This window comes from Dufourea novaeangliae, unplaced genomic scaffold (assembly GCF_001272555.1).
Source record: "Dufourea novaeangliae isolate 0120121106 unplaced genomic scaffold, ASM127255v1 scaffold8, whole genome shotgun sequence".
NCBI lineage: Eukaryota > Metazoa > Arthropoda > Insecta > Hymenoptera > Halictidae > Dufourea > Dufourea novaeangliae.
In genome coordinates, this window is record NW_015373923.1 from 736,052 (window position 1) to 761,351 (window position 25,300).

The following is a 25,300-nucleotide window of genomic DNA, read 5'->3' on the forward strand; positions in this document are numbered from 1 at the left end:
CTGTTACAAATATACAAATTTAAGGCAAGATATAAAAACGAATAAAACAAGAACATGTAAAAAGTAACATTAATAAAATGTCCATTAACGATGCATTAGAATAAATTGTTTTGTAGTTAAGTGTAAAAATATATACTATTCCCGTCAAATCATATACATATACGCAATATGAATGGAATATACAACACTTCATTTGTGCTAATAATACTCAGAATCCATGCTTTATCGGTCACGTCGGGTATTGACACTAAAATGGTAAGGGGGCTTCTGACGCTCTTGAAAAATGGGACAGAAAATTACATTGCATGTTAGGTCTATTCTTATATCTCGTCTGTGATAATACTCAGAATTCATGCTTTATCGGTAACGTCGGATATTGACACTAAAATGGTACCAGGGCTACGTAGCCCTGCGAACGTTGGACAGAAAAAAGCATTGGATGATAGGTCTATTCTATACCTAGTCGGTGGTTTTAGTAACAATCGAAATACAACAAAATAGTTGCAATACTACATTCCTACACATATTATAATACTACACTGTATTTCCCGGTATTAAATTTCTTTTTACGATTATAATGGATCAATATTTGTAAAAAGAATGTATAAAATTTAGAAACAAGGGTTCGCCTTTCAAATGATACACTGTCCAACATGTGGCTCGCGGGTCAAAATTGAATCCATCGCAGATACATCACTGCGAGGCGATAGCGGTACTTTCTGTGGTAGGTATGTGAAGTATTGTGAAAGAATGTTAAGAGACTGAAAACTTGAATGTAGTACGGACGTGTTATTGTTTTGTGTATTATATTACTGTTTTTATTCGTTCATTTTATTCTACCTGTTACGCAGTGTTTAGTATAACTGTAACCTGTGTCATTGAGTACATATTTAGATAGGTAATAAGTGGCAAGTGGCAATATGAAGAACACAAGCAATAATTCAGAAAGCCCACATAAGATAAAAAATTGGCAGTCACATAAACAGTCTTCGAATAAAGAGAAAAATAATGCAACAGATTCGTATGTATAATTATATAGTAGTGTTACATGATTTTAACACGTTGACTGCCAGCTACGAGATAAATCGTAGTTGAAACATTGCAAACATGCTGGATTATTTAAATACCTCTACAAAATTTTGACATAAGATTAATGTCACAGTATAATTTAAAACAAGACAAGCAATCTCTATTAATCAAACGCATATATTTTCAAAGATTTATGACTTAAAAAACGAAATAAAGTGTGTCTGGCTACATACTGCCTTTTCCACTGTGGCAGTCAACGTGCTAAATTAAAAATATACGGTCGTAATAATAATTAAATATTTTTAAATATGTTTATATAGAAGTTGGTGGTTATTTTTTGGACTCATTGTAATACTCACAGCAGGAACAAGATTTTATAAAGTTACCGAACCACAACATGTTTGGTAAGCTATGCATAAAACATGTAGAATTAATTTATGATTCTTAATCAGTGTATACTTATCATTGACTTTTAATTGTTTAGTTGGGACGAGACTCACTTTGGTAAAATGGGAAGTTGGTACATAAACAGAACATTCTTTTTTGATGTTCACCCACCTCTTGGAAAGGTAATTATTTAGAGTATAAAATTCTTCTTAGCATGTTAAGAATCTACATTATTAGTTTTTAGATGTTAATAGGATTATCTGGATACTTGACTGGATACGATGGAACATTTGCCTTTGAAAAACCAGGCGATAAATATGAGAATGTTAAATATGTTGGTATGAGATTTGTAAGTTGAGACATTAATAGAGCTACAGTAACAAATTATTTATTATTAAAACAATGTAAATTAAATACATTGTATGTTTCAGTTTTGTACATTTTTAGGTGCAACTATAGTTCCTCTATCATATTTAATTGTATGGGATTTAACTAAATCTATTCAAGCAGCTATATTTTCAGCATTATTTATTCTATTTGGTATGTATGTATAGCTTTAACCCTTTGCACTCGAGGACTTTTTCGCTCGGGCGAACTAGCAACTCGAGACGATTTTGGTTATATTAGGCAAGTGTTTTACATGTACTTTAAAATGATTTATACTCAAACAAACGTATACAAATACTAAAATTTCAATAATTCATTTATTTCTACGTTTTACAAAACAAAATCTGTTAAATATTACACTCTGTAATTGTTTTTTGTATGATATTTTACGGTAATTTGGTCGTTCAACAACGAAAAATCGAATTCGCCTTCACTTGAACTAAGTTGATCGCTATCCATATTTAAAGGCCTCAACAACTTTGAAAATAATGTTCTCACTGCTATGACTGTAAAGTTCAGACTAACGCTAAGAACGCACGCCGAGGCGGGTCCATGACAAAAATTGAGATAAAAATATTTTATCGCCATTGTAAGAAGTACAATACCCGGAAAGAAAGACATAGAGCTCAAGAGCTTATCTACAAACAGGTACTGTTTTTATTTCTTGGAAGCCCACAAAACGTGCCGCTGCTTAGTCGTTATCAAAATTCTCGCATAAAATGCCAGGGCGCCGTAGCGATGCCTCTCGAGTGCAAAGGGCTAATTTTTTCATTTAACATAGGAATCATACAACATTTAGTAATTAATATATTGTAGATGTGGGATTGTTGACGTTAAACCAGTATATATTGTTGGATCCTATACTACTATGTTTTATGATGTGTGCAACATGGGGTATGACTCGTGTGGGTTCTCTCCGCGAAGAACCATTCACATGGAAATGGTGGGGTTGGCTGTCCTTTACAGGAACTTCACTCGCATGTACAATTAGTGTAAAATTTGTGGGTCTGTTTGTTGTCCTTTTGGTTGGCCTTTATACAGCCTTCGAATTATGGAGAGAATTAGGAGATCTTACAAAACCTATTGTAAGTATGTATTAAATTTTTTTTTCTTAATGTATGTTTATCTTTGCTGTAGTACTTTCTCCTTTACAGATTTATGTGGGTAAACACTTGGTAGCACGATGTGTTTGCCTTATACTTTTACCAATACTACTATACATGTTATTCTTCTATATTCACCTTTCTGTTTTAAACAAAAGGTAAAAGAGTTATTCAGAATAAATATTATACACTTTTCAAAAAGTATATAATTCGAATTATTTCAGTGGAAGTGGTGATGGATTTTATAGTTCTGAATTTCAATCTTTATTAGAGGGCAATTCTTTATACAATGCAACAATGCCACGGCAATTAGCCTACGGTGCTACTGTCACTTTGAAAAATCATCGCACAGGTGGAGGATATTTGCATTCGCATTGGCACCTTTATCCGGAAGGTGTTGGAGCTAGACAACAACAAGTAGGTATCAATTTAATTTTTTTTGTATACTTCCGTAATATATTCCTATAAAATATAAACATTTATCTCTTACTTAGGTCACGACATATTCGCATAAAGATGATAATAATGTGTGGTTAGTAAAGAAATTGGATACTGACGATATTCCGTCCGAGCCAACGTTTGTAAAACACGGCGATCTTATTCGATTAGAACACGTTGTTACACATCGAAATTTACATTCTCACAAAGAGTATGCACCTTTGTCCAAAAAGCATTATCAAGTTACTGGATACGGCGAAGTAAGTTTATCATTTTCTAATATATTTGATTATGTAATTACAGATACTTTAATTTTCTTAGAACGGTACTGGCGATGCTAACGATGTGTGGAAAGTTTTAATAGTAAACGGCAGGGATGGTGACATAATTGAAACAGTAACGAGTAAATTAAAATTTGTTCACTATCTACACCATTGTGTTTTAACGTGCAGCGGAAAAACATTGCCCAAATGGTTAGCTAAAATATTTAAGTATAAGGGAGTATTCTCTTTGAAAATATTATAATTTTTACATGTGGTATACAGGGCGTACAGAAACTATGCAAAATGTAGGTACACAAACGTTCATGAATTATGAAATATACCATTGATTATGTTAATCTTTATACTTTTGTTTTGTTTAATATTTTCTTTTTTACATAGTACCAAATGTCAGTTTCCAAGTGTATGCTCCAGGATTTATAGACAGATTTTTAGAATCACACGCGGTGATGTTACAAGGAAATTCAGATTTGAAAGTAAAAGAAGGCGAAGTATCGTCGCGTCCATGGCAATGGCCGATTAATTACAGAGTAAGTCTTATACTCAGATAAAATGAAGCATTTGAAACTGAATGGAATATTATCTTTCCAGGGTCAATTCTTTTCGGGAAACAATTTACGGATATATTTACTTGGAAATCCAATCATATGGTGGAGCAATATAGTATTCTTAATACTTTTTATTGTTTTATATATTCATGCCTGTGTACGGCAGCACCGTGGTTGTACGGACCAATCCGCTACGCTTGAACAACGGAACAAAATAATAAATGCGGGAAACTGGCTGTTTCTCGGCTGGACATTGCATTATGCTCCATTCTGGGCAATGAGCAGAGTTTTATATTTCCATCATTATTTCCCTGCTTTATTGTACAGTTCAATGTTAACCGGAATAACTTTGAACTATATAATTGAAAGTTTATTCATTTTAATTCCAAACAGAATTGGGCATGTGATTTATCATACAATATTAGCTGTTGTTGTTTCAAGTACCATGTATAGGTATGCAGATTCTAGACAAATAAATTATCATAAGTGCATGTTAAGGAAATTATATTTTGTTTCAGTTTCTACTTGTTCTCACCATTGGCATATGGCATGGTTGGTCCCTCTGCACAAGATCCTGAGAGTCCAATGCATTCTTTAAGGTGGATGGATACTTGGGAATTTTAATGGGAACTATTTAAACAAACTTAATCCTAGTTAGTTTCTACATATAATAAATTAATTGATCTGTATCTATGTTTTAAAAATGTTGGGAATACTTGTACATACAAACAAAGCTTTTATATGTTTATAAATGAAATATATTTACCAACTTAAAACTATTTCATAGTCCCAGCCCTCTGGCACAAAAGTGTATAATTGGTAAAAATATTTTCCGAACAGAAAACGAAATTAAGCTCTTCCATGTATACACCCGCAAGGCCAACACGCTTTAAAAGGCTTCGAACGGAACACGATTCGCTCAGCTGATCGACCCACGTGTTGGACTGCGCCTCGGCAGCGGCGCTTTGGCTTGATTCAATATTAAATAAGTGTCAACTTAAGAGGAAGTCTTGAATCACTGCGAATTCTCCCTCCCTTCTGTGGAGCTACTTGGCTGCGTGAGTTATCTGGTACAACGGATCGCGCAAGAGTTCCCTCGTCGTAACGCATTTGCTGGTGAATCGTGGCGCGAATATCTCTTTATGTAGAACGATCGATAAATACCTCCCGGGGATTTTCAGTCTGCCGAGCAGCCACGAATGCCCTCTCTCACGTGAGATCAGGAATAGCTGTCAAAGCGACCACGTGTTTCTACGAGTTCCCGGTACGTGTACGCGTGTGTACAGTGACAATAGAAAATTGGTAGAAACCTGACAAGTCACAGAATTGAATTCTGTAACATATTTCGAGCGAGAACGAGGGAATACCTGGAATCGTAACGTTGCGGATAAACGGCCAAATGCTGGATGTCATATCATGCAGGACTGTTAGTAAAGAGGGAATTAACGTTGTATTGCTCGGTCGTGTCAATAGTAAGTACATACTGTACGTGATGTTTGTACATTGTTATACGTAATTACGGTGTCAACCTGTTTTCAATAGGAACTGGGTAACGAGATACAATAGATCCAGGGGGAGGGGGGGGGGAAAAAAAGGACAGACATTGTTTTTGTAGAAATATAAACATGACTTTTGGTCATTTACTTCTGATAACAAATAGTCATGAAAATGTCGCGTGACTAATCTTATCAACGATTAGCCTGTACAGATACTGTAGCAAGCGGACCTAGAGTGTTTTTTCTTTAGATTCGCGTGTAGTGTACTACGTATACTTTAGTTTGAATTTTTTGTACGACTAGTTCGATTAATCAGCGTTTGTAAAATAATCAATACTGTAATATAGCAGTGTAATATACCTTCTGGGAACTCGGTCTATCAGCAGTGCGCTTGGCTCAGGTACACGACTAACATTATCGAAAATATTCGGCCAACGGGAAGAGGTGGCGTGGGTTGTGGGTTGGCCGAAATTCCCGCGTTAACTTCGATTGGCTGGAAAACTTTGCTGGGATAGTTGCAGCAACCTTTCCAACACTTGTTGCCGGGCTAATATTTAAAATATTCTTGAGTATTTGAACTCGATCTGTCTCGGGTTTCCAAGAGATATTGTCTCGACCCTTCTGAAACTTAATCTATCCACCGTATGTGTAACGGTCTCACAGGCGCAAGTTAATCGTGCGCATCCGTGCTTCGACACAACTATAGTTAATAGCGGGCACCATAAATCATCGCGTTATTCTTCAATTACCGACAGATATTTTAATCTATCGATAAGAAACAATTTACGAATCTCTGAAACGTTTCCATCCGTTACCATACACTCAAATATCGTCAACCTTTAAAACACGATAATTAATCTTTACTCCACTTTCGAAGTCAAGCTAAACGGTACTAATTGAAATACGACCCTCGAGTTGCCCGTTTGTTATACATTGCTCGCTAATAAGTACTCCGAATATACATACTTCAAAAGGGATCTTATAAGCGTTCGTTAAATAACTATTCAAATACCGTGGGCCTGCAGTCGTTTTATAGGAAATCGATTCTTCATGCATTATTAAATATCCTGCCCATCTACAGCTACTTATTTAAATCTTGCACAAGGATGCTGAACCCTTAAGAATATTCCCGGGACGTGATTCTTTCCTCACGAAGGCCTGCTATCCTATTTAAATAGCAAACGAAACTTAAGGGGTGTTCCTTTTACGTATACACACGAGATTAGAAACAGCATCTCTGTTACTACTGTTTTCTCCAATTATTTTGATAACACGTTAGTTCATAGTTCACGAGATATAAATAGAAATATTTTTCCTCCAGTTTTTTAACCGGGCGGTATTACGAAGAGATAGTGGGCGGCATCGAATTGTCCCTTAAAGAAAAAATTGTCACGTTGAATAGCAAATGACTTTCGTGTCAAAAGCCGTCAGATCAGATAAGCTATTTCTTCCAACGCAGGAAGCACGAATTAGCAGTGGAATCTGACCTACTTCAGTTCGCGTATCGCTTGAATCTTGTTCCATGTCTGAAACAAATCCGGGAAGACCAAACGCGAAGAGGTGTAGCTCTGCTCTTACCTAATTTCCTCCATACGAATTATCGCGAATTGGGATATTTCCTCATTGTCGACGTCCCCGTCTGTTTTATCTCCAGTCCGATTACCATTGTTCGGTTTTCGTTACGGTTCATCGAATCTAAACGGAACATTTATCCCAGAAACTTCGTCTTTTCAAATCTACGATTCCAAGATGGCCGCCATCGATCTATGCCACGATCTACACCGGTTTTTATTTATTTTTCTGTACAGGATAGCAAAGTAGAATAATTCATCCAACGGGAACAGGGAACGATACTTTGTTATGTGGCGGATCGCAGGATCTATAATATGCGAGACAGTGTATTAGTCTTCTCATTGGCATGGATTCTTGCGATACACCGAGGATTGGACGGAAAACTCGAAAGAGTCGCTCAAAGGCCGAATGTCGTTCTAGACGATTACTACGCCTATCGTCACATTTCGATCATACACTTCCACGTACCGGAGTGCACTGTCGCCGCGGCTTTCAAGTAAATATTTCAAACAAAATAGGGAAATACTTGAAACGAATAACGGTATATTGACCTGTGCTCGACGGAATTTCAGGTTCACTGTACAAGAAGAGAAAACTGGCGGAATAGGTAGATGCGCAGCTCGAAACGTCTCTCTGTTCTTGAAGTCCGGCAGTTTACCGTTCGTGCGTCCGGATGGATCGAAAATCACCGCGAAGCTGATGAAAGGAAGACGTCGGTATTATTCATTGAACATGGAGAGCAACGGGGACGAGTATATGATTAGAATAGACGCACCAGCGCCGGGCGATTGGTACGCGATTGCCTTCCGATCTTGGAGTGATCCTGACGACGGGAAGATTACGCAACAGGGTAACTGTTACTCACAGGAACCGAGTAAAGTCTATATTCAGAGATGGGCAAAATTTTTATCTAAAGAAGAAAAGATAAAAAAATTCGTATCGTTACTCAAAGCTTGAACAAAAAAGTAACTTCATCGACGAGCATCGATTAACTCGTTCGCTACCAGCACATTATTCTTAAAATGTTCGTCACAGACTTCGCTAGATTTTCAGCAATCTATTCAATGGAATATCCTTATCTTTTTCGACAGAAATTAAAAATGCACAAAGCAGAGATAACGACTGGCACAAAATATAGGTGAAGATTGCAAAACCCATTCCACTTTCATCTAAGAAAGTGTACTGATATAGAAATTGGAGTGTAAGAAACGATTGAAAATTAAGGAGCCAAGAAAACTCGCGCATCTAGTAACTTTTACTCATCGGATAATTCGCGTTGAATAAATTTATTTAATCGACGCTCGTCGATAAAGTTACTTTTTTGTTCAAGCTTTGAGTAACGATAAAAGATAAAGTATCTTTTATTCAAATAGTTATTTAAATAATTTTTTATCTAGATAATGCCCATCTCGGGTCTATATGAACTAATATGCAAATGTTTCTAGGTCTTGGAGCGTCATGTGACACCGTGATGAACGCAGAATTACTCCTGGAATCGGCGTCATTGGTGTCCTTAATGGACTCGAGGCTAGAATACGAGGTGCACATGAACGAAAGCGCCGATTCCGCGATGATGCTGGTGCTCATTCCCGATGAGTTCGTAGAATCTAGCCTCTCTTTAAAGTCCACCTGCGGCGAGGAATGCAAAGTTGCTGTTCACGTCACCGCGGATGATCATCTCGCGGCGACCATAATGAACACCACCAACACGACTTTGTTCTTCAAGCCATACTCGGACCGATTTCATTACGTGACCCTACGCCTGCTGTCCGGCGAATCGTCGAACGTGTCCTTACAATTACTGGACAGCTCCACTACCGATCCCAGCCAGGTGAAGTCGGTGGATCTGTGGAGAAAGTCGTTGCCCGACTTTTTCCTGTTCGATTACGAGCATCTGTTAGCGAACGGCACGAAACCGTCGGCCTTCAACCTCTCCGCAGACAGCTTGTCCGTCCTTAGCTTTGGAATCGGTCGAATATACGATGTAGGCGGAACGTTGACTTTGGGCCTGAAGCTGGTCGACCTTGATAAGAAAGAGAAGAAAAATATCGTCGTTGTAGCTTGCATTTCTTTAGGTTAGCAGTCTGTTGATAAGGCATTTATAAAACGTGAATTATTATCTATTAACCCCTTCGCGCTGATGGACGAGATATCTCGTCCACCGGTGCGAAGGGGTTAATCGAATGATATTTCTGTAGGTTATTACGCGAACATCACTGCCGGTGGAGGTTGCGCCCGGTTGGACAACGTGACCGCAGCGGATATCTACGTGAACTCGACAGTACCAGCGATTCTTCACATTCCGTTCCCAGAGCCGGGTACATGGCACGTGAGCTTGAAGTCTTTCTGCGTGGAGGAAAATTGTCACTGCATATCAACATGCCTGAACGGCACCGCCTGCGAGGATTGCGACTGCATCACTCCCTGCGACGCCAGAGTGGAGAGCCGTATTTCCTCTCTGCCCTGCATCGAGGGCCGTTGCAATGCCCGTGGAAAATGTATGCATTACATGAGCGGTGGTTTCGTTTTCGCTGCGTGCCATTGTTCAGGCGCCTACAGAGGGTTCGATTGCGCAGACGACACATACGTTCTCAGCAATAGCGACGTGATCGTTCGAGTGTTGCTGTTAACCTGCAGCAATCTGGCGTTCATCGGTTCGGTTTACGTGGCGGTGCGCAGAGAATACTTCACAGAGGCGATCGTCTACGCGGCCGTTATGTTCTTCTCGACGTTCTACCACGCCTGCGAAGCTGGGGAAGACGTGTACAGCGTGTGCATCATGAGACTGGGTGTCTTGCAGTTCTGCGACTTCTTCAACGCTCTGTTGTCCATCTGGGTGACTTTAGTCGCGATGGCCTCGTTCGGGCCGAAGCTCACCGCTTTCTGTCAAATCGCAGGAGCTGTTATTTTAGCGATGAGCGCTGAAATGGATCGCACGGCCCTCTGGGTGTTTCTTTTACCTGCTATCACGGGTTCCGCCTTGATCGGCCTATCTTGGGGTATGAGGTGTAAGAGGAGAGGCACTGTACGTTATCCTTCTCGTCCTTATAGGTTTGTTAATTCCTCTTCGAATATCAAAAGAACATTTTATATTAATTGCATGCACTAAGAATCGTGTTTGTTTCGGTTCGCAGAAGCATTTACTTCCCGGCTGGTCTCCTTCTAGTCTCCATGGGGCTGGTCTGCTACGCATTCCTACAAACACGGAGAAATTATTACATCGTTCACAGCCTTTGGCACGTGTGCGTCGCCATAGGGGTGGTTTTGCTCCTACCGAAGCGACAGTACATGAAGTGATTAGCATAGCGAATGATAGTTGCTGCAAGATGCAACGTTGCCAATGTAAGAAACGGGTACAAGTACGTTTAAGATTGTTGGTGTTCAAGAGCGGATTGTACATCGAAGTGTGTACATTGTAGATATCAGAGATCTTATTCTTGTAAAAATCGAGTAACGTTTATAGATAGGAAGGAAAGTTGGCAATTCGATGCGTTTCAAGAGCAATATAAATTTGAAGGCAGTATTAATCACTCGAAGGGTTTAATGCACCTCGGTACATAGTTAGAGAACATTAAGTATGTTGTTGGATTGCAATCAAGATAGGTTCGTTACGATACAAGAACAAACTAGAGCGAAAATTTCACCCAAAACTGCTTGTTGACTTGCGTTTATTCAGTTTATTAATGTTAGTTCAATTATACCATTTAACAATCCGTTTGAAGTATCTCGCTAAGGACCAAAGAACTTCTAGAATACATTGTATAGAGAATATTCACTATTTTTCCATGTAACACCATAAAGCTTTACAATCTAATTACCATAAGTCTCTCCAGAGATTCGTGAGATTTTTCAGTTCGAAATCGAGTATCGGTAATTCGATGATGGTGTTCGATATTGATTTTCGAATATTCGTTTAACTTCTCCATAGGAATGGACACCTCGCACGTGGATTATAGATTTTAAAGGATCAATATATTTATATACGCTCTTAAAGATTGTTGTGTCGGTGTATATCGAGGGTTGTAGTAACGTTCATCTAGACTGTGCCTATTTTCTTCAGACATTTAAATTACGAAGTACAGTCGGTGGAAAAGATACAGTAGAGCGTGTCGAAGTAAATAGAACGTGAAAACGTAAGAACTTAAAAAGAGTCAGAGCCGCAAGAACAATGTTCTAGAGTTACTATTTTTCTCTTGTCGTCTGTACCAAGCACAGGTACTAGAAACAAGACTACAGTCGTTATGCTATGTAATTGTCTCACACAGATTATCTCTGTGCCTCGCTCAAGATTCATAAAAGAACGGCGTCTATGTTGAGAGAACATTGTCACAACTATACGCAGATCTACGCAGAGTAACGACTTTGCGATTTCACTTTTCAAAGTGCACACGTGTATAAAACGACGAAATAAACGAAAACAATATACAAAGGCTACACTGTGAATCTTACTTTTAAATCGTCGAGGTTATCGAACAGTTGCCCGCAACTACATTTCGCCTACGAATCTAAGCTGGATGATTCCATCAGGAACTGGTCAATCCCTACGAACTACGAAGTATGTATTTAAATGGGATCCTAGGTAAATCGGCGTTAATGCATTCATCATCACAATATACTGTATATACAAGTTCAATCAAAGTAGCAAGGAAGATACTTTCGGTCATTCCCAGAAGCTCGCTTAAGGAGTCATGCTCAGTCGGAAATTTAAAAAAAAAAAACGATTTTTCACTTTTATAATATAGAAACTGCAATCTTTGAAACACAAACACATTTTTTGAAAAAGGTCTTATAGTTTTTGAGAAAAAAATTCTTGAGCATGACCCCTTAAGTGTACAACTTCTAAATATAATTAATGATCATTTATAGATGGACATCATTTACAACGATCCAGGTCCGGTGTGTGCAGTTGTCGATCCTGGAGCGACCGTGGCAGCTGCAGTGAACACGTTCGATAGCAGGGACAGCATAGTCTCCATGGAGAAACCACAGTGAGGATAAGTTCGCGAGCAACTTCGTCCCGATCTGCCAGCTTCTACCGCTTCCTGGATCGCTGTCCCTTCCATGGCCGTGCGAAATATCTGATTCGTTGTTACCGTGTCGATCATTCGATCGAACGACGAGACTTGTTCGTCATCGTTCAGCCTGTTCGCATCTCTCATGGAGGACGCCGCCTGTTGCGAATAAGTGCACATGGCCCGTTGCATGCAGGACGTAGTGTCTATCCCGTGGCGAGCCAGGACATCATCTAATTTCGTTACTATTTGAGAGACACCGTTTTCGTCACCTGGAATCAGTTTGTCGCGTCATTAGACCGAGCAAGGTAAAATATATTATAGTTAGTACCGTGATCAAGAGAAGAAATGATCTGTCATCTTACTTCTTGCATAGTGGCCGTAACTACCGGAGAGGACGTAGAGCAGTTTGGGGATGATCAAGATAGAACCCACCCCTATGATGGCGCCCAGAAGTAGTCCACCAAGATCAATTTTCGCGGGCGCGTACGTTGATACCCCGTAACCCTACATAATAATAATGCGTTTGTTTCAGTTATAACGAATAAAATTTTGTTATCTTTTATTCATTATACAAACTTGTTATTTAGATACAAATTTTGCCCATCTCTGGTTTGTTTCAGTTAAAAGTAAAGGTTTCTAAGAAGATTAGGAAGAGTGACTTACGCTCCCTGTGCTGCCAATATTTGTGAAACCGAATCGAGGCTCCTGACTACGGTCCGTGATATCGTTGGTCTCCGTTTCGCTGCGTCTAGTCGCCGACTCACTTCGTGGTTCCATCTGGGACGGCATAGCTATCTGATCCTGAGACTTCGGACCCTTCTCCAAATAGATCATGGAACTCGGTATAAACCTGCGTTGGAATAATTTTCCCACATATTTGAAAAGTCTCTGGGATCTCCTTAAGTAAATCTTGATGCACTATCTTACCCTCCATCGTCAAACTTTGGACTACCCTCGACAACCGCTGCCGCGAACATCAACAGAATGATCAGCTTTCGAATGTTGAACGACATCTATGGGAAAAAGAAAGTGAAATTGATTTATTACTAAACTAAGTACAGTCATTGTGCTGTGTGTCTGAATCTTTCGTGAGGAAGCTGTACCTTGAAGGGTACTACTGGACAAGGTGCTCGAAACTTTTACGGCGCGTCGGTTTTGGGGACACTGAACGGACGTCAACGTGATTTCTGAAATATATAGCCGTCCACCTACTACTCCGGGTCGTCACGACACGACGCACCATGGACATAATTGGACCCGACGGTTTCGCTTTCGTTGTTAGATTTTCAACGGGATGCTATCACGGTGCGTGACCCGTCCGTCTCTCATGAAGAAGCAGGAGAACGTCCATTGTCGCCACGATCCACTCGGCATTGTTGTCGCGAACATCTGTAAACTAATTTGTCTTTCGTAAGAATAATGACTGCCACCTCTGCCTCGATTCACAAGCGATTCGTAGACTATATGAAAATGAAACTAAAAACCTGTTGGGCTATTTACAACAGGTGATTCTCTATCAAGCTCATTAGATTCATATTCTGTAATTAATACCAGCGCCTTTGCTTTGCTTTTAGCGTCACAATTTCCTTTCAATCATTCAATTTCTATATTTAGAAAGGGAAGAAAAATTAGTTTCCCTTCCAATAGAACAGACGGGCATAATTCTTGCGAAACTAGAATACTTTACTATGTCTTCGCCTGATGCCAAGAACGAGAAATTCGTTCTGCAGGTTGCCCCGGAAAATTCACGAAAGTCGGGCCCTCGGTATGCGTGCACTAACAAACTTCTTATATGAATGCACACAGAAGTTAAAAGGATGCTTTTACAGTGTCCCCTCGGTCGCACTCGAACTATCTCTTTGTTGATTTAACGAGCACCGTGAATGGGCCTTTGAAAATTGCGTTTCGGCTTATGGAAGATCCACGGGAGCCACTCAGACGTAAACACGGATGGTTCTCTCTTTTTTTTTCTCTGACGGAGAGTGGCGAACAAGTACAATTACGAAACGTAGAATTCTAGGCGCGAGACACCCGCGAAATTTTACGCCGTGACGACGTAACGAGACCGGCAACTCGCATTTTCAGCGACGGTAATTTGACCAGAAATCGTTCGTGGGTTCGTTAATTCCGATTGTGGAGGTTTCCTGGGTGTCTAGGTAGGCTGGCTGGTGTACAAAAAGTGCTGGCAGAATGAGGGATTTGTCACACGTGTCTCCGCGCTCGCGTACAATTAGTCGACGGTCAATAGGCGATAGACGGAGTATAAAATATAATAACACCAATGAAGAGCTCGATAATATATGCAGCTACGTGGCTGCTTTGCGTGGCTTTAGATATGTCTGAAGCGATAGAATCTAAGGACGATGGAGCGCAGAAGACGCCCAGGGCTCAGAATAAAATATTTAATCATCGTCCAAATGGAGGATTGATCTCTTTCAATTCAGAACAAGAGAAACTACGTGTAAGTTCTATCTATACAAAGTGGGGCAATAACTATGTCCACATTGAATATTGCCCTTATTTGTAATAATATGAAAAAATGTTATGTACAAAACTTACTATAATGTTATATTACAAACTTATATTCTATATAAGATTATTTTACTGTTTGTTCCATATACGGTAGCTGGATTGGGCCGTGACTATTCCCTTCATCTCTATACCGATCGATTATAAAATCGGCGAGCACGGAGAGGTTCCGCCTCTGCTTGACGTGAACACGAAGACCCTAGGAATCGTTGGAGTTCTGACTACGCTCGCCAGTGTGTTCCCGCCGTTGTTCTCGAAGAGCCACCACCACATGAATTATCGTGAGTGAATGAAACTCGTTCTAGTAGTCTGTAATTACACGTATGTATTTCGGTTCTTCTCTATTTTACAATAACGCCAGGCTCGGGGGACAATACGCAATGGTTCGAAATGGGGAACACGATCAACGATATGATTTTCGGTAACAATTACGTGGCACCGTGTATACAACGCATCGTATGCTCGATCGTCTCGATGGCTACCCACTCGGAGAGCCCGACGAACACCGAGAAAATAATCGACGGTCTATCGAGGTGCTGTCACGAAACGTTTCTAATCAGATCTGTCTTTTTATCGTTTATAATGTTCGATTTTATAATAGCTACAAGTGGTTCAAGGACGTCACGAACGGCACTATCATACAAGACGCGGTGAACGCGGGACGAAAGGGAAATCACGATTGCGAACGGATTTACAAAGATTGCCTGATCACGCCCAAGCTGTTTAAGGCCATGATGAGCGAGTTTGGTATAGTGTAACGAATTTAATGTAACCTATACCTTATCGATAACGGTACAGATATTCAAAGGATACAATATATTTTTCTACATAAATGTTATACATTTCGTTTTCGATTCGGCTCACCCGATTCTATTCGTTCCGCCGCCTGAAGTCCTTTCGGATTCGTCGAAAGAACTTAATCGGGGAAGGAGATAAAGAGTTCACGGAAACACGTTATCATTTTAACGCGCACAGCGCGAAACGTCGTCGCGTGATCCGAGCCGTAATAATCAGTCAGTTTCGACTTTCACTTTTAGCGAATACCATTGTCCATTATGTTAATGACACACGCTGGAGATGTACGTATATAGCCGCTATTGTGTGGTTCCTTAGTCTTTAGTTGTCATTAAGAAACGCGAAAACAATCATTAAGTTGTTCAAACACACAATGCAAGGACAGCCGCTTGTTATACCGAGCACGAGTAAACGGTTTTATTTTCTCCCTAATGTGTCGTCCAGCAACCATTGTAACAGCGTAAGAGACCGTGGCATTACGTTATATCGTGCTGCACATATAAACCCTCGTTTCACTTTCATCTGCTCGTTTTCACCGCAACGATCGGTGTTGTGGTGGTGTCGTCGGATATCGGTTCAGGGGGCGAGAGCAACGACATGGCTTCCATCGAATCCGCGGCCTTAGCGAGATCCAACGGTGTTAGACCCGCTTTGTCCTTGCAATCGGTCTCCACCCCTTGCTCCAACAAGAATTTTAGCACTTGCGTCTTGTTGTGCAACGCTGCGAAGTGCAACGGTGTTCGACCGGAAAAGTCCTTCTGACTCAGATCAGCGTTCGCTAAATGATACGACTCGAGCCGTCTCAAGTTCCCCAACGCCACTGCGGCACACATCTTCTCGCCTATTAAGTACGCCCTTCCATGCAGATGGGCGCCGCATTGAAGCAGCACTTTGATAATCTAGAAATATAAGATCATTCCTGTTTATATATTTTATAAAACTATCGGGTCTTTGCCGTTGACGGGACTAATCAAATGAGCTAAGTGTAATAATATTGAATTGATGTAGCGAGGTATTACGTCATGCTGATCATATTCCACTGCGTCCGTAAGCGGTGTACGGTCAAACCGATCTTTGATATGCACGTTCGCCCCCATCCTCAAAAGGCACCGCGTGACGTTCAAGTCCCCTTCGCAACAGGCGATATGCAGCGCGGTCCGGCCGTCTGCGTTCGTCTGCGAAATATCTGCACCCTGACGTAACGAATCAATTAAGTCTTGTAGGTAAAACAGAAACACCTTGGTCACAGATAAACGGGATACAGTTTCGTCTACTTACGTAATCCTTTAACGATTCAAGCTTGATCGTATCTCTTGCGAGTACAGCAGCGTTCAGCATCGCTGGGAACAGGATCGTTCCCAATTCTTGGCGTTCGACGGTCGACGAAAGCCTCAGAGATCTAGCGACCGCCTCGACGAGGTCTAGATCCTGAAGGAACGGCGGTCGACCAGCGGTCAACTCGCCCCGTAGATTGGTCTGCATCATTTGCCGTTTGGTTTCCGTGTCCCATTCCTTTTTCGACAACACATAAGCGAGTTTGGTCAGGGCGGCCTCGGGGGTCATATCGAAACCCGATATCACACCTGCACTTGAAAGATATTATTTTCACCTGGAAGTGTCATGCTCAGTTTCTCGAAATCGTAATTTGAAAGGTGAACAGTGTGTACCGGCTTCCTCCAAGAATTTTCCAGGCTCGTACATCCCGGAAACGTAGCCGGTCGAGCATTGCGTGATGTTCACTATGATGATCCCGCGTTTCGCCGCCTTGCTCAGCTCTTTGATCATGTCCTCGCGGTTCGTCGGCACGTTGCCCGCCCCGTACGTCTGCAACACGACGCCCTCGATCGGTGGTTGCATGAACGCCTTCACGAGATCGGTGGTGATGCTCGGGAATATACGGAGCAAGCCCACGTTACGATTTATGTTCGCGTGCACGTTGAATTTCTCCAGTGTGCAGGAGCGAAAAATCGCCCGGTAATCCACTGGAATATGAACATTGTATTTTTACACGCTATTCACAGAACCGATCAGACGACCAGATGCCATATGGTCATCCATATGCTGTTTTGCTCGGAATACCATCAATTAGTATGTGACGTTTAAATATTTTCAAGTGACACGGAAAATGCTAATGCATCGCGTCGAAATAACAGTCAACAGCGAAATGTGACACGCGCACGGCAGCGCGATCTATCAATAAATATGCTTTTTTTCCGGGAGGAAAACCTTGAAAAAGGTTCACCCACTGAATCAATGAATACGCCTACGTTAACGCACACGGTTGTCGATTAGATTAATTTAACCTAGCTTAACACTCCAGACGGAGATCTCTGATACATAACAGGCCGTTTATATATTCGCTAGAGAATGATCTTTGATCAGCATCTCGTCGAACATAGCAAATGCCGATACGGTCATGATACGATTACGCACGACGACTCGTTAGAGCGAATCAAACAAATGCGTATTTCCTGATAACACGACTGACCTTCGATCTTGATATTGGCCTTTGCTAATGGCGGGAAATTCGGGGAATTGAACGCCTCGAACGCCGTCGCTGAGATTTTGCTGGTCCTGTTCCCACGCATCAGATTCTTCGCGAAGTAGACGCACACTTCCGGTATGTTGTAATTCGCGGCTATAACGAGAGACGTGAGGAAGTTGTCCAGGCCGTCGGTTCTGGTGTCGAAAATCGGCACCTGGGACCCGGTCAATATGACTATCTTGCCGAGAGCTTCGAGCATAAACGAGAGGGCCGATGCTGTGTAGCTTAACGTGTCCGTTCCGTGGAGAACAACGAAACCGTCGAAATACTCGTATGATTCCTACAATGGCAGAGAAATGTTCGAAATTACGAGGATATTCCTTTTATTTAAATTACATTATAAACCCGTGTATCTCAAGAAATCTACGTTTGACTAAAAAGGGAAGACTTCCTACAGCATTCCTCTGTTCTTGACTAATACACGGAACAGGTTTCACGAATAAATACATCTTATAAGACCATTACTTTATTTTAACGACAATCTGCGCGCTAATTAGGTTTTAATGCCGTTGGTTTTAAAGTACCTTAATGTCGTTGGCAATACGGATCCAGTCGGCTACCGTCATGTTGCTAGAATCGCAGAGAGGCGAGTATTCCATCACGTTATAAATAACGCGTCTCCTGTCTGTCGCGGTCACTCTGTGGAAAATAAAAACAAGGATATTCCATGGATAGGATAAATTCGGTGTACGTATTCGGTCATCGAAATCGTTCCCAACCCGTCCGGATCGAGAGTCCTTGTGAACTACACTTACGGAAGTACTAGCGGTCCCATGGAACCGAATCGTTCATCCGCGTATTCCTTATCGTGCATGTGAGGGTAGTTTCGGATCTTTTTGACGAAAGAATTTTCCTTGGGCACCAGGACTAGAATGTAAACATATTTGCAATTAGAATTATACGTATCGGAATGTTAACATATTTAAAGTGTAATGTTAACACGTTGACTGCCGCAGAATTTTCGTACATTTCAGCCACATCGTGGAAGTGACATTTTCGTTACACAAAGTGTATAAGAATAAAATGTCATATAAAATTATTAAAGTCAACTATGTTATCATGCTTTTGGCATTTAGTTTGTAAAAGTTTACCGATTTATGGTCCAATATTAATAATATCGAAAAGTATACTCCCTAGAGTGGGGGTCACCGGTGACCCCCATGGCAGTCAACGTGTTAATATTCGATGTTAGACGGCTCGCGGTACCTCCGTTCTTGTTCCTGATCATTCCGATCGTTCCACCGGTGTAGAGGACCAATACACGGCCATCGCGTACGCTTTCGATGGCCAGACGACCGGAACTATGATTCCTCAGCTGCTCCATGCTTCGTCCCCCGTCGATCGTTAGACGTGTCTCGCTGTTCTGTCTGTTTACAGGTGTTCGTGACATGCTAGCTACTCCACGTGTCCGCGCTGTAGAATGTTATCCCCGCGAGCTCTCTATCGGGAATGATTTCTGTTATGCAATTTCTTCTGGTCGAGAGCGTGTCCACACAACGCAATCCGCGATCGTGCCCGTTGAGACGCGCGTGCTTTCCAGACCGACGACTCATGTGTATATTCAGACAGAAGTCGGCGGGGAACCAGCTACACTTCAAGGTACATACGGATCACACGGACAAAGGCGTAGAGTTCTAGAGATCGATAGGCGACTCTCTTTCTCTGACCAGGCGCGTCAAAAACGTTAGATTAGATTTCCTCGAAATGCCGTCTAGCGCGCTGAGGTTCGCACGGCGCTCGACGGAAGCAATCGCCTTTTTGGAAAACGAACAAACGCCGCTTGCGACACCGTGTTTCACTTTCTACTCGTTCGCATTCCGATTGAGGAGTAATTATTTTTACATAAATTAGGACGATTAGAAGCAGCAGACGCTCGAGTGATTTCGTTACTGGTATACACGTTCACCGTTCGTCCGATTTTTTGAAATCTTCGAGTTTTCGACGGAACCTTTGAACAGAACGGAGTTTTACGAGAAATCGATCGTGTGTAATTTAATTTGAAATCGTAAACAATGTACCTTTTACTTTTGTATTTCTTGTAATGGTCTGTGATTAAGTCATACGTGACTAGAATGAGGGATCCACACACTGTCGTCAATAGTTTCGCGAACATGCCTCTGTAAAGACCGAACACACCGTCGTTCCGCGTGATCCGACCGACCTGTAACAAGAAAATTTTCATCGCAATCAATTCAGACGAAATCGCGATCCGCATTGAATATTTTTACGGAACTCCACTGACCATATGTCTGTACGACTCGTAACTTTGCAAGCCACGTCCGCTAAGAAGCATTTTTTGTCTGGCTATTGTCTCCATAGGATAGGTGATAAGTGTCGCTATGACAGATGCTAATTGAGCGAAGAACAGAGACACTAATAACGGCGTCTGTACAGAGTGAATCTCAGGCGTGCCTTGACTTAAGTATGTGAGCTTGCCGAATGTGTACACGCCAAAGTAAGTGGACCTAGATTTCGTACGAAATTCCTAATTTAGGTATACAGTAATCGAATTTACTTCTTTTCACTTATTGAGGATTGAGAACGTCCGAGTGACTTTACTGGATAGCGATTAACTTTTTACAGATCTCATTTCCGGTTTAGAGTCACTCGTGACAAGCTTTAAGATTACAAATTTATGAGTACTCTGTATATGTATTTCGAAGCGTTATAGTATTAAAATTAATTGGTACCACTAAATTAATTTCAGATATTATGATGATTATGGTTACGTAAACCTGTACAGAAACATCCCGCAGGCCGAGAAGGCTAGTCCCTGATAGAGGCCCCTATAGCCATCGGATTTGTAGACTTTTCGTATGCAGTCGTTCAAGCCGTAATATTCCCGCTTAATACTTTTATTATCACCGACGTCTACCGATATTCGGGTGTTGCAGAACGTGAACGGATACAAAATCGTGCAGGAAGTGACGCCAACGCTTCCGCCCGCCAAAAATGGAAGGAGATGATGGCTGTAGGCAGTCTCCGGTCGAATCATCTGTGCAATACTGTTCAATGCTTACAGAAAAATCTACCTACGGAATCTCAGAACTATTGTTTTTAAGTTTAACATAAAATGCAAAATCATGATTATCGAAAATATACAAATGTGATATGTCAAAGTGAACGTGTTAAAATTGAATGTCTTCGATGGACGTACATAACGATAAGCGTCGTAATACAAATCGTAGCAGGAAAAGTTGATCGCCTGAGCTGGAAAGTATCGGCAAATGTTGAGAAAGTTACCGCGCCACAGAGACCAAAACCCCTGCTCCTGAGGTACTCTAATCATTGCGTCTAGGAAGCCAGAGTAGGAGGACCTCTTCGACGTTCCAAGTTGAGAACTGCTCGCCTGGGTCTGTAGAATCAATTTGATTCTCTCTAATGGAGCCGTCATTGTCTTGAATATGATCGACAAAATCCCGGAAATTAGGAGAGAAGCTCCAAAGTCGGTAACCACGTTTATATGAACGCATTGTCCGTTCAATCTTGGATCAATCGCGGAATCGTCTGCAATCGTCTGTCTCTTTCTTTTCATCGTTCGTGCAATTTTCTTCGTGACATTTTTCGAATTATTTGATCCCGTATTAGGTTCATAAGAAAATTTAACGAAAGAGACGCGTCATTCGTCTTTGTTAGACACACCACACACCTTATTGACGGGATGAACGTTACCGCTCTAGTGGAAACATGTTAGTGATTTAGCGTGAAGATACACGTTCCTGTAAACGACCAATCGTTTTGCTAGATAAATGTGTTGGATTTTAAAACAAATCACCGCTTATAGGGGACCCTGAACATAGCAGCGTGACCATTGACAGCTGGGAAGGTAAACGTCATTCACAACGTCATCATTCGTCATGAATGCAAGCGATATAAAAGAGAAACTTGATGTTTATAGACGTCGGAAACGCAGAGAAGAGATGACAGAAACCATTAAGAATGTGATACAGAATGTTTTACCGTGGAACGAAAATCAAACAATGAAAGAACCGTTGCTGGTAGTGTCGCCAAATAATGTCGAGGTAAGGTTATGACTTTTAATACACGGTGTCTTGCAGTCAACTAAGAATGACAGTAGTCTGACAGGCGGGTTTTGCACATATCTGAAAGAAACGTTGAAGCAACCCAGATTTTGAGGTCTTATCATGCAATGAATGTGTCTTCCATAAAAGAAACCGAGGCAATATTTATTTTAAAATGTACACAAAACAACGGTGTGGTTAAGAATTATAAGCTTACAGGATGACCAAGATACAGAGAGCACCAATACAGATGATAGCATAGACCAAACTCAATGTACAATGTTGAAAAAAGTAATGTACGCACTCTACTTCCTCCTATGGGCTACCTTATATGTAATTGCAATCGAATTCGAGTTTGGAGCAGTATATTTTGTCTTATCTACGTTAATATTTATTTGGGTGAATACTCACTCCAGACCAAAGAAACCAGGCGAACTTAGTGCTTATTCAGTTTTCAATCCAGAGTGTAAAGCAATCGAAGGAACACTTGATGCTTCACAATTTGAAAGAGAAATACGGTATGGTATAGGAAGCGTACGTTAATGTAAATTATAGAACTCTCGTGTTTATCTTATTTATCACAGGCAATGTAATACATGCTTTATACTTACTTGTATGTGTATGAATGAATATCTGTGCAATTTACAATAATACACAAATGGAAAATAGGAACTCCCGAATGTAAAGTTAAGCTAAGTACATGGCAAGTGTTAAAAACAATTTGTCGGTGTGCAAGAAATTTCAGTGGTAACAAATTGCAGTTACCACAGTCATTTGAAAAGAAAACTTTATATCTAGATTTCTCTTGTAATTTTGCTATTTTTCTATCGATTTTGTAACAGTTTAATCGCAGTTTCATAACACTTTACCATTTCATTAAAATACATTATGTTATCAGACTCATGACTTAGTCTAAGAACCTCCGACCAATTAGTTTTGGATTGTGATTTTGTATCAGAACATAGAAGAGCTCTATCCAAGTCCATCATCAAGTCATTTGATATCCTTGTATCAAGTGTACTGTAACATAAAAAGAGGATAGATTCTTCATGTTTCTGAAACATTGATATAATTATGTAAATATAATAACTCTGTGTAAACTTTACATATTACATACTTGGTGCTATCAATTGTGTTAATCCTTCCATTTAAAATCTCAATGTTATTTAACAATTTGATCGAAGTATCCTGTATTTTTTCTAAAAAAGGAATATAATCTTATTTAATATTCTTAAACTTAAGTTCTCTAAATATGCCAAATACCTTTCATTTCTAAAAGTTCAGTACTATTTATAGATGCCAATGCTTTGGAAACAGTTTCATTAAAATAAGTCGGATTCCATGTCATGATTAAACATTCAGATAGCCTCCAAATAGTTTGACTAAGTATTTGGGCTAAAATTATTTTACGTAACTCTCTTTGATGATCATTATCATTGAACGTAAAGTTGTTGTTCTACAGTAGCACGGAAATAATTTCCAACATTACAAAAGGAATGAGGCTTCATTATTGCAGTAGCACACGTACTCATTCCTATTACTCACCATAAATGATAAGACTGCATGAGGTATATCCAAAGCTAAGCGGGTAATTGTTGAATTATAAGGTACATTAAATAAAGGTATCACCTGATCATTATAAGAGTACAGATTCCTTACAATATTAGCAGCTTCTAAAACAGCAGATTTTACTGCATCAGATCCTGACACAATTAAGGGACCTCTACCTATAATCAAATTGGAAATATATAACAAATTACAAACCACAAGCTTATAAAATAAATTAATGTTGTTAAACCTTGCAAGGCTTGATGATGTACAGCAACATAAGCAAGAACTCTATGTCGCATGAAACTGGACAATGTCTCGGTGCAAGGATTCGTGGGACCAAAAAATAGACAAAAAATAAGAGATCTGCGAGGTTTCCAGCCATGTTCCCTTTGAATGTCATTTAAAATCTTCGCCAATTTCAACGCAATGCCAACACCTTCGTCGCTTACTGACAGAACCACATACCTGTCTAAATATTTAACGTTAAATAAAACATTATCATTAAAAGACTACAGGCCAACATGCAGAATTTAAATCACCAGGTTCTCTTGATCCTTGAACAGTTGCCACGATGTACGATTGATAGTCGACGACACTGTGAACGAGCGACAAGTTTGACAAGATTCCGTTTGCTCGACGTATGTCATCTTCCCTCAATGTGAATGACTTCCAGTTCCTAGTTTTTTTTTAAAAATACTTGAATACAATTCTCATTTCCGTATGAAAAGCGAAGGATGAACGTACACTTCGAAATCGAGATCGAGAGGTGCCCTTTTCAGTTGTTCGAGTACCAAACGTTGAAGGTACTCCGTACTCTCGAGACCATTTCCTGCTAATTCGAAACGTTTCTTTTCCGCGCGAAACTCGATGGCCCTTTGCGTGGCGAAACGGCCGAGCAAGAAACCGCATAGAAGGCAGAGAAACCCAACAGAGAGTAGAAACGAGAAGCACATACGTTTTGTCACGAACTCGCTGGACTCACTGAGTCCGCGAGCCATTTGAAAGCTGAGAACCCGCTGCATATCCAACACCCTATTGTAAGGAGCTCAACAGTTGATAACGGTCATCACTTGTCTCGAAACCAGTACCTTTAGAAGAAAACAATTATAGAATAGAAAGATGCTGTGTCAACGAACAACGTTCGTTAAACAATGTTTTCTAAAAATTACCAATTGAGAACACTAACTTCAATCAATAATTCTTGTCTAGATAGGTAGGCTGTAACGAACGAAACACGTGCAGTTTTAATATAAAGTACTCAAACGGAATTCTTTCAACAAACTCGCGATTCCCGCAATGCGAATTCCCATGAGCGTGTTCCCCGCGGTTGTCTCCGGTCAGCTACTCGCTTTAAAACTGCGTGGGACAAGACTGATATATTTGTCAGTCCGTCTCGTCGTCGTCGTCGGTTTTCCACCACTCTGCCGACGCGTCGATTATTATAAACCCCGATAGACATGTTCGAATAAAATCCTCCACGAAATCCAGAAGTTATAACAATTATAGAACACCTTGTATACATATTTATACTTTTATGTCGCGTGTAATCGTCGGCATTCAGTGCCGATGGAACATAATCTTGAATTGCAATGAAACTCTGCT

The 25,300-nt window shown here is 40.6% G+C and overlaps 8 protein-coding genes across 8 annotated transcripts; 4 read left to right on the forward strand and 4 right to left on the reverse strand.

The window, feature by feature from the left end:
* Positions 1-763: 763 nt before the first annotated feature.
* Positions 764-4,931, forward strand: LOC107194824 (protein O-mannosyl-transferase 2). Its single transcript, XM_015584528.1, is given in 13 exon segments — positions 764-1,021; positions 1,350-1,433; positions 1,514-1,598; positions 1,661-1,765; positions 1,848-1,956; positions 2,620-2,888; positions 2,958-3,064; positions 3,131-3,323; positions 3,401-3,604; positions 3,666-3,912; positions 4,007-4,155; positions 4,217-4,626; positions 4,692-4,931. Coding segments are annotated over 13 exon segments (2,169 nt in total). The 5' UTR covers positions 764-920; the 3' UTR covers positions 4,798-4,931.
* A 2,624-nt stretch (positions 4,932-7,555) lies between these two features.
* Positions 7,556-10,626, forward strand: LOC107194884 (transmembrane protein 8A). The gene is made up of 5 exons (XM_015584595.1): positions 7,556-7,737; positions 7,814-8,091; positions 8,687-9,316; positions 9,440-10,292; positions 10,376-10,626. Exons 1-5 carry the CDS (start codon positions 7,556-7,558, stop codon positions 10,536-10,538), a joined length of 2,106 nt encoding a protein of 701 aa, XP_015440081.1. The 3' UTR covers positions 10,539-10,626.
* Positions 10,627-12,118: 1,492 nt separating this feature from the next.
* On the reverse strand, positions 12,119-13,269 carry LOC107194952. Its single transcript, XM_015584662.1, has 4 exons — positions 13,184-13,269; positions 12,920-13,106; positions 12,619-12,760; positions 12,119-12,525 (listed from the first exon to the last, which is right to left on the reverse strand). Exons 1-4 carry the CDS (start codon positions 13,267-13,269, stop codon positions 12,119-12,121), a joined length of 822 nt encoding a protein of 273 aa, XP_015440148.1.
* A 1,205-nt stretch (positions 13,270-14,474) lies between these two features.
* Positions 14,475-15,658, forward strand: LOC107194936. Its single transcript, XM_015584648.1, has 4 exons — positions 14,475-14,717; positions 14,883-15,066; positions 15,147-15,318; positions 15,387-15,658. The coding sequence occupies exons 1-4, from the start codon at positions 14,538-14,540 to the stop codon at positions 15,541-15,543; spliced, it is 693 nt and encodes a 230-aa protein (XP_015440134.1). The 5' UTR covers positions 14,475-14,537; the 3' UTR covers positions 15,544-15,658.
* Positions 15,659-16,021: 363 nt separating this feature from the next.
* On the reverse strand, positions 16,022-19,452 carry LOC107194860 (L-asparaginase 1). The gene is made up of 8 exons (XM_015584565.1): positions 19,332-19,452; positions 18,881-18,992; positions 18,650-18,764; positions 18,069-18,405; positions 17,248-17,562; positions 16,859-17,163; positions 16,600-16,773; positions 16,022-16,479 (listed from the first exon to the last, which is right to left on the reverse strand). The coding sequence occupies exons 1-8, from the start codon at positions 19,447-19,449 to the stop codon at positions 16,099-16,101; spliced, it is 1,857 nt and encodes a 618-aa protein (XP_015440051.1). The 5' UTR covers positions 19,450-19,452; the 3' UTR covers positions 16,022-16,098.
* A 575-nt stretch (positions 19,453-20,027) lies between these two features.
* Positions 20,028-21,519, reverse strand: LOC107194522 (ADP/ATP translocase 4-like). Its single transcript, XM_015584164.1, has 5 exons — positions 21,283-21,519; positions 20,861-21,120; positions 20,368-20,590; positions 20,144-20,286; positions 20,028-20,073 (listed from the first exon to the last, which is right to left on the reverse strand). The coding sequence occupies exons 1-5, from the start codon at positions 21,517-21,519 to the stop codon at positions 20,028-20,030; spliced, it is 909 nt and encodes a 302-aa protein (XP_015439650.1).
* A 452-nt stretch (positions 21,520-21,971) lies between these two features.
* LOC107194818 lies at positions 21,972-22,692 on the forward strand. Its single transcript, XM_015584521.1, has 2 exons — positions 21,972-22,147; positions 22,367-22,692. Exons 1-2 carry the CDS (start codon positions 21,983-21,985, stop codon positions 22,688-22,690), a joined length of 489 nt encoding a protein of 162 aa, XP_015440007.1. The 5' UTR covers positions 21,972-21,982; the 3' UTR covers positions 22,691-22,692.
* A 262-nt stretch (positions 22,693-22,954) lies between these two features.
* On the reverse strand, positions 22,955-24,720 carry LOC107194817. Its single transcript, XM_015584520.1, has 7 exons — positions 24,443-24,720; positions 24,238-24,374; positions 23,946-24,167; positions 23,693-23,874; positions 23,411-23,603; positions 23,265-23,346; positions 22,955-23,167 (listed from the first exon to the last, which is right to left on the reverse strand). The coding sequence occupies exons 1-7, from the start codon at positions 24,718-24,720 to the stop codon at positions 22,972-22,974; spliced, it is 1,290 nt and encodes a 429-aa protein (XP_015440006.1). The 3' UTR covers positions 22,955-22,971.
* Positions 24,721-25,300: the final 580 nt, after the last annotated feature.

Coding starts and splice junctions, on each gene's coding strand:
- LOC107194884 (XM_015584595.1), top strand. CDS start 7,556: ATGCGAGACAGTGTATTAGTCTTCTCATTGGCATGGATTCTTGCGATA. Junction 9,317..9,439: donor TGTAGCTTGCATTTCTTTAG/GTTAGCAGTCTG, acceptor ATATTTCTGTAG/GTTATTACGCGAACATCACT. Junction 10,293..10,375: donor TATCCTTCTCGTCCTTATAG/GTTTGTTAATTC, acceptor TTCGGTTCGCAG/AAGCATTTACTTCCCGGCTG.
- LOC107194952 (XM_015584662.1), bottom strand. CDS start 13,269: ATGTCGTTCAACATTCGAAAGCTGATCATTCTGTTGATGTTCGCGGCA. Junction 13,107..13,183: donor CCAAAGTTTGACGATGGAGG/GTAAGATAGTGC, acceptor ATTCCAACGCAG/GTTTATACCGAGTTCCATGA. Junction 12,526..12,618: donor TTACGGCCACTATGCAAGAA/GTAAGATGACAG, acceptor AACTGATTCCAG/GTGACGAAAACGGTGTCTCT.
- LOC107194936 (XM_015584648.1), top strand. CDS start 14,538: ATGAAGAGCTCGATAATATATGCAGCTACGTGGCTGCTTTGCGTGGCT. Junction 15,067..15,146: donor CCACCACCACATGAATTATC/GTGAGTGAATGA, acceptor CAATAACGCCAG/GCTCGGGGGACAATACGCAA. Junction 15,319..15,386: donor ATAATCGACGGTCTATCGAG/GTGCTGTCACGA, acceptor ATTTTATAATAG/CTACAAGTGGTTCAAGGACG.
- LOC107194860 (XM_015584565.1), bottom strand. CDS start 19,449: ATGGAGCAGCTGAGGAATCATAGTTCCGGTCGTCTGGCCATCGAAAGC. Junction 18,406..18,649: donor GTATTGCCAACGACATTAAG/GTACTTTAAAAC, acceptor CTGCCATTGTAG/GAATCATACGAGTATTTCGA. Junction 17,563..18,068: donor GGCCAATATCAAGATCGAAG/GTCAGTCGTGTT, acceptor TTCATATTCCAG/TGGATTACCGGGCGATTTTT.
- LOC107194522 (XM_015584164.1), bottom strand. CDS start 21,519: ATGACGGCTCCATTAGAGAGAATCAAATTGATTCTACAGACCCAGGCG. Junction 21,121..21,282: donor ATTACGACGCTTATCGTTAT/GTACGTCCATCG, acceptor AGTATTGCACAG/ATGATTCGACCGGAGACTGC. Junction 20,591..20,860: donor TGCGGGATGTTTCTGTACAG/GTTTACGTAACC, acceptor TACGAAATCTAG/GTCCACTTACTTTGGCGTGT.
- LOC107194818 (XM_015584521.1), top strand. CDS start 21,983: ATGAATGCAAGCGATATAAAAGAGAAACTTGATGTTTATAGACGTCGG. Junction 22,148..22,366: donor TGTCGCCAAATAATGTCGAG/GTAAGGTTATGA, acceptor ATAAGCTTACAG/GATGACCAAGATACAGAGAG.
- LOC107194817 (XM_015584520.1), bottom strand. CDS start 24,720: ATGCAGCGGGTTCTCAGCTTTCAAATGGCTCGCGGACTCAGTGAGTCC. Junction 23,604..23,692: donor ATGCAGTCTTATCATTTATG/GTGAGTAATAGG, acceptor GTGCTACTGTAG/AACAACAACTTTACGTTCAA. Junction 23,168..23,264: donor AACACAATTGATAGCACCAA/GTATGTAATATG, acceptor TTTATGTTACAG/TACACTTGATACAAGGATAT.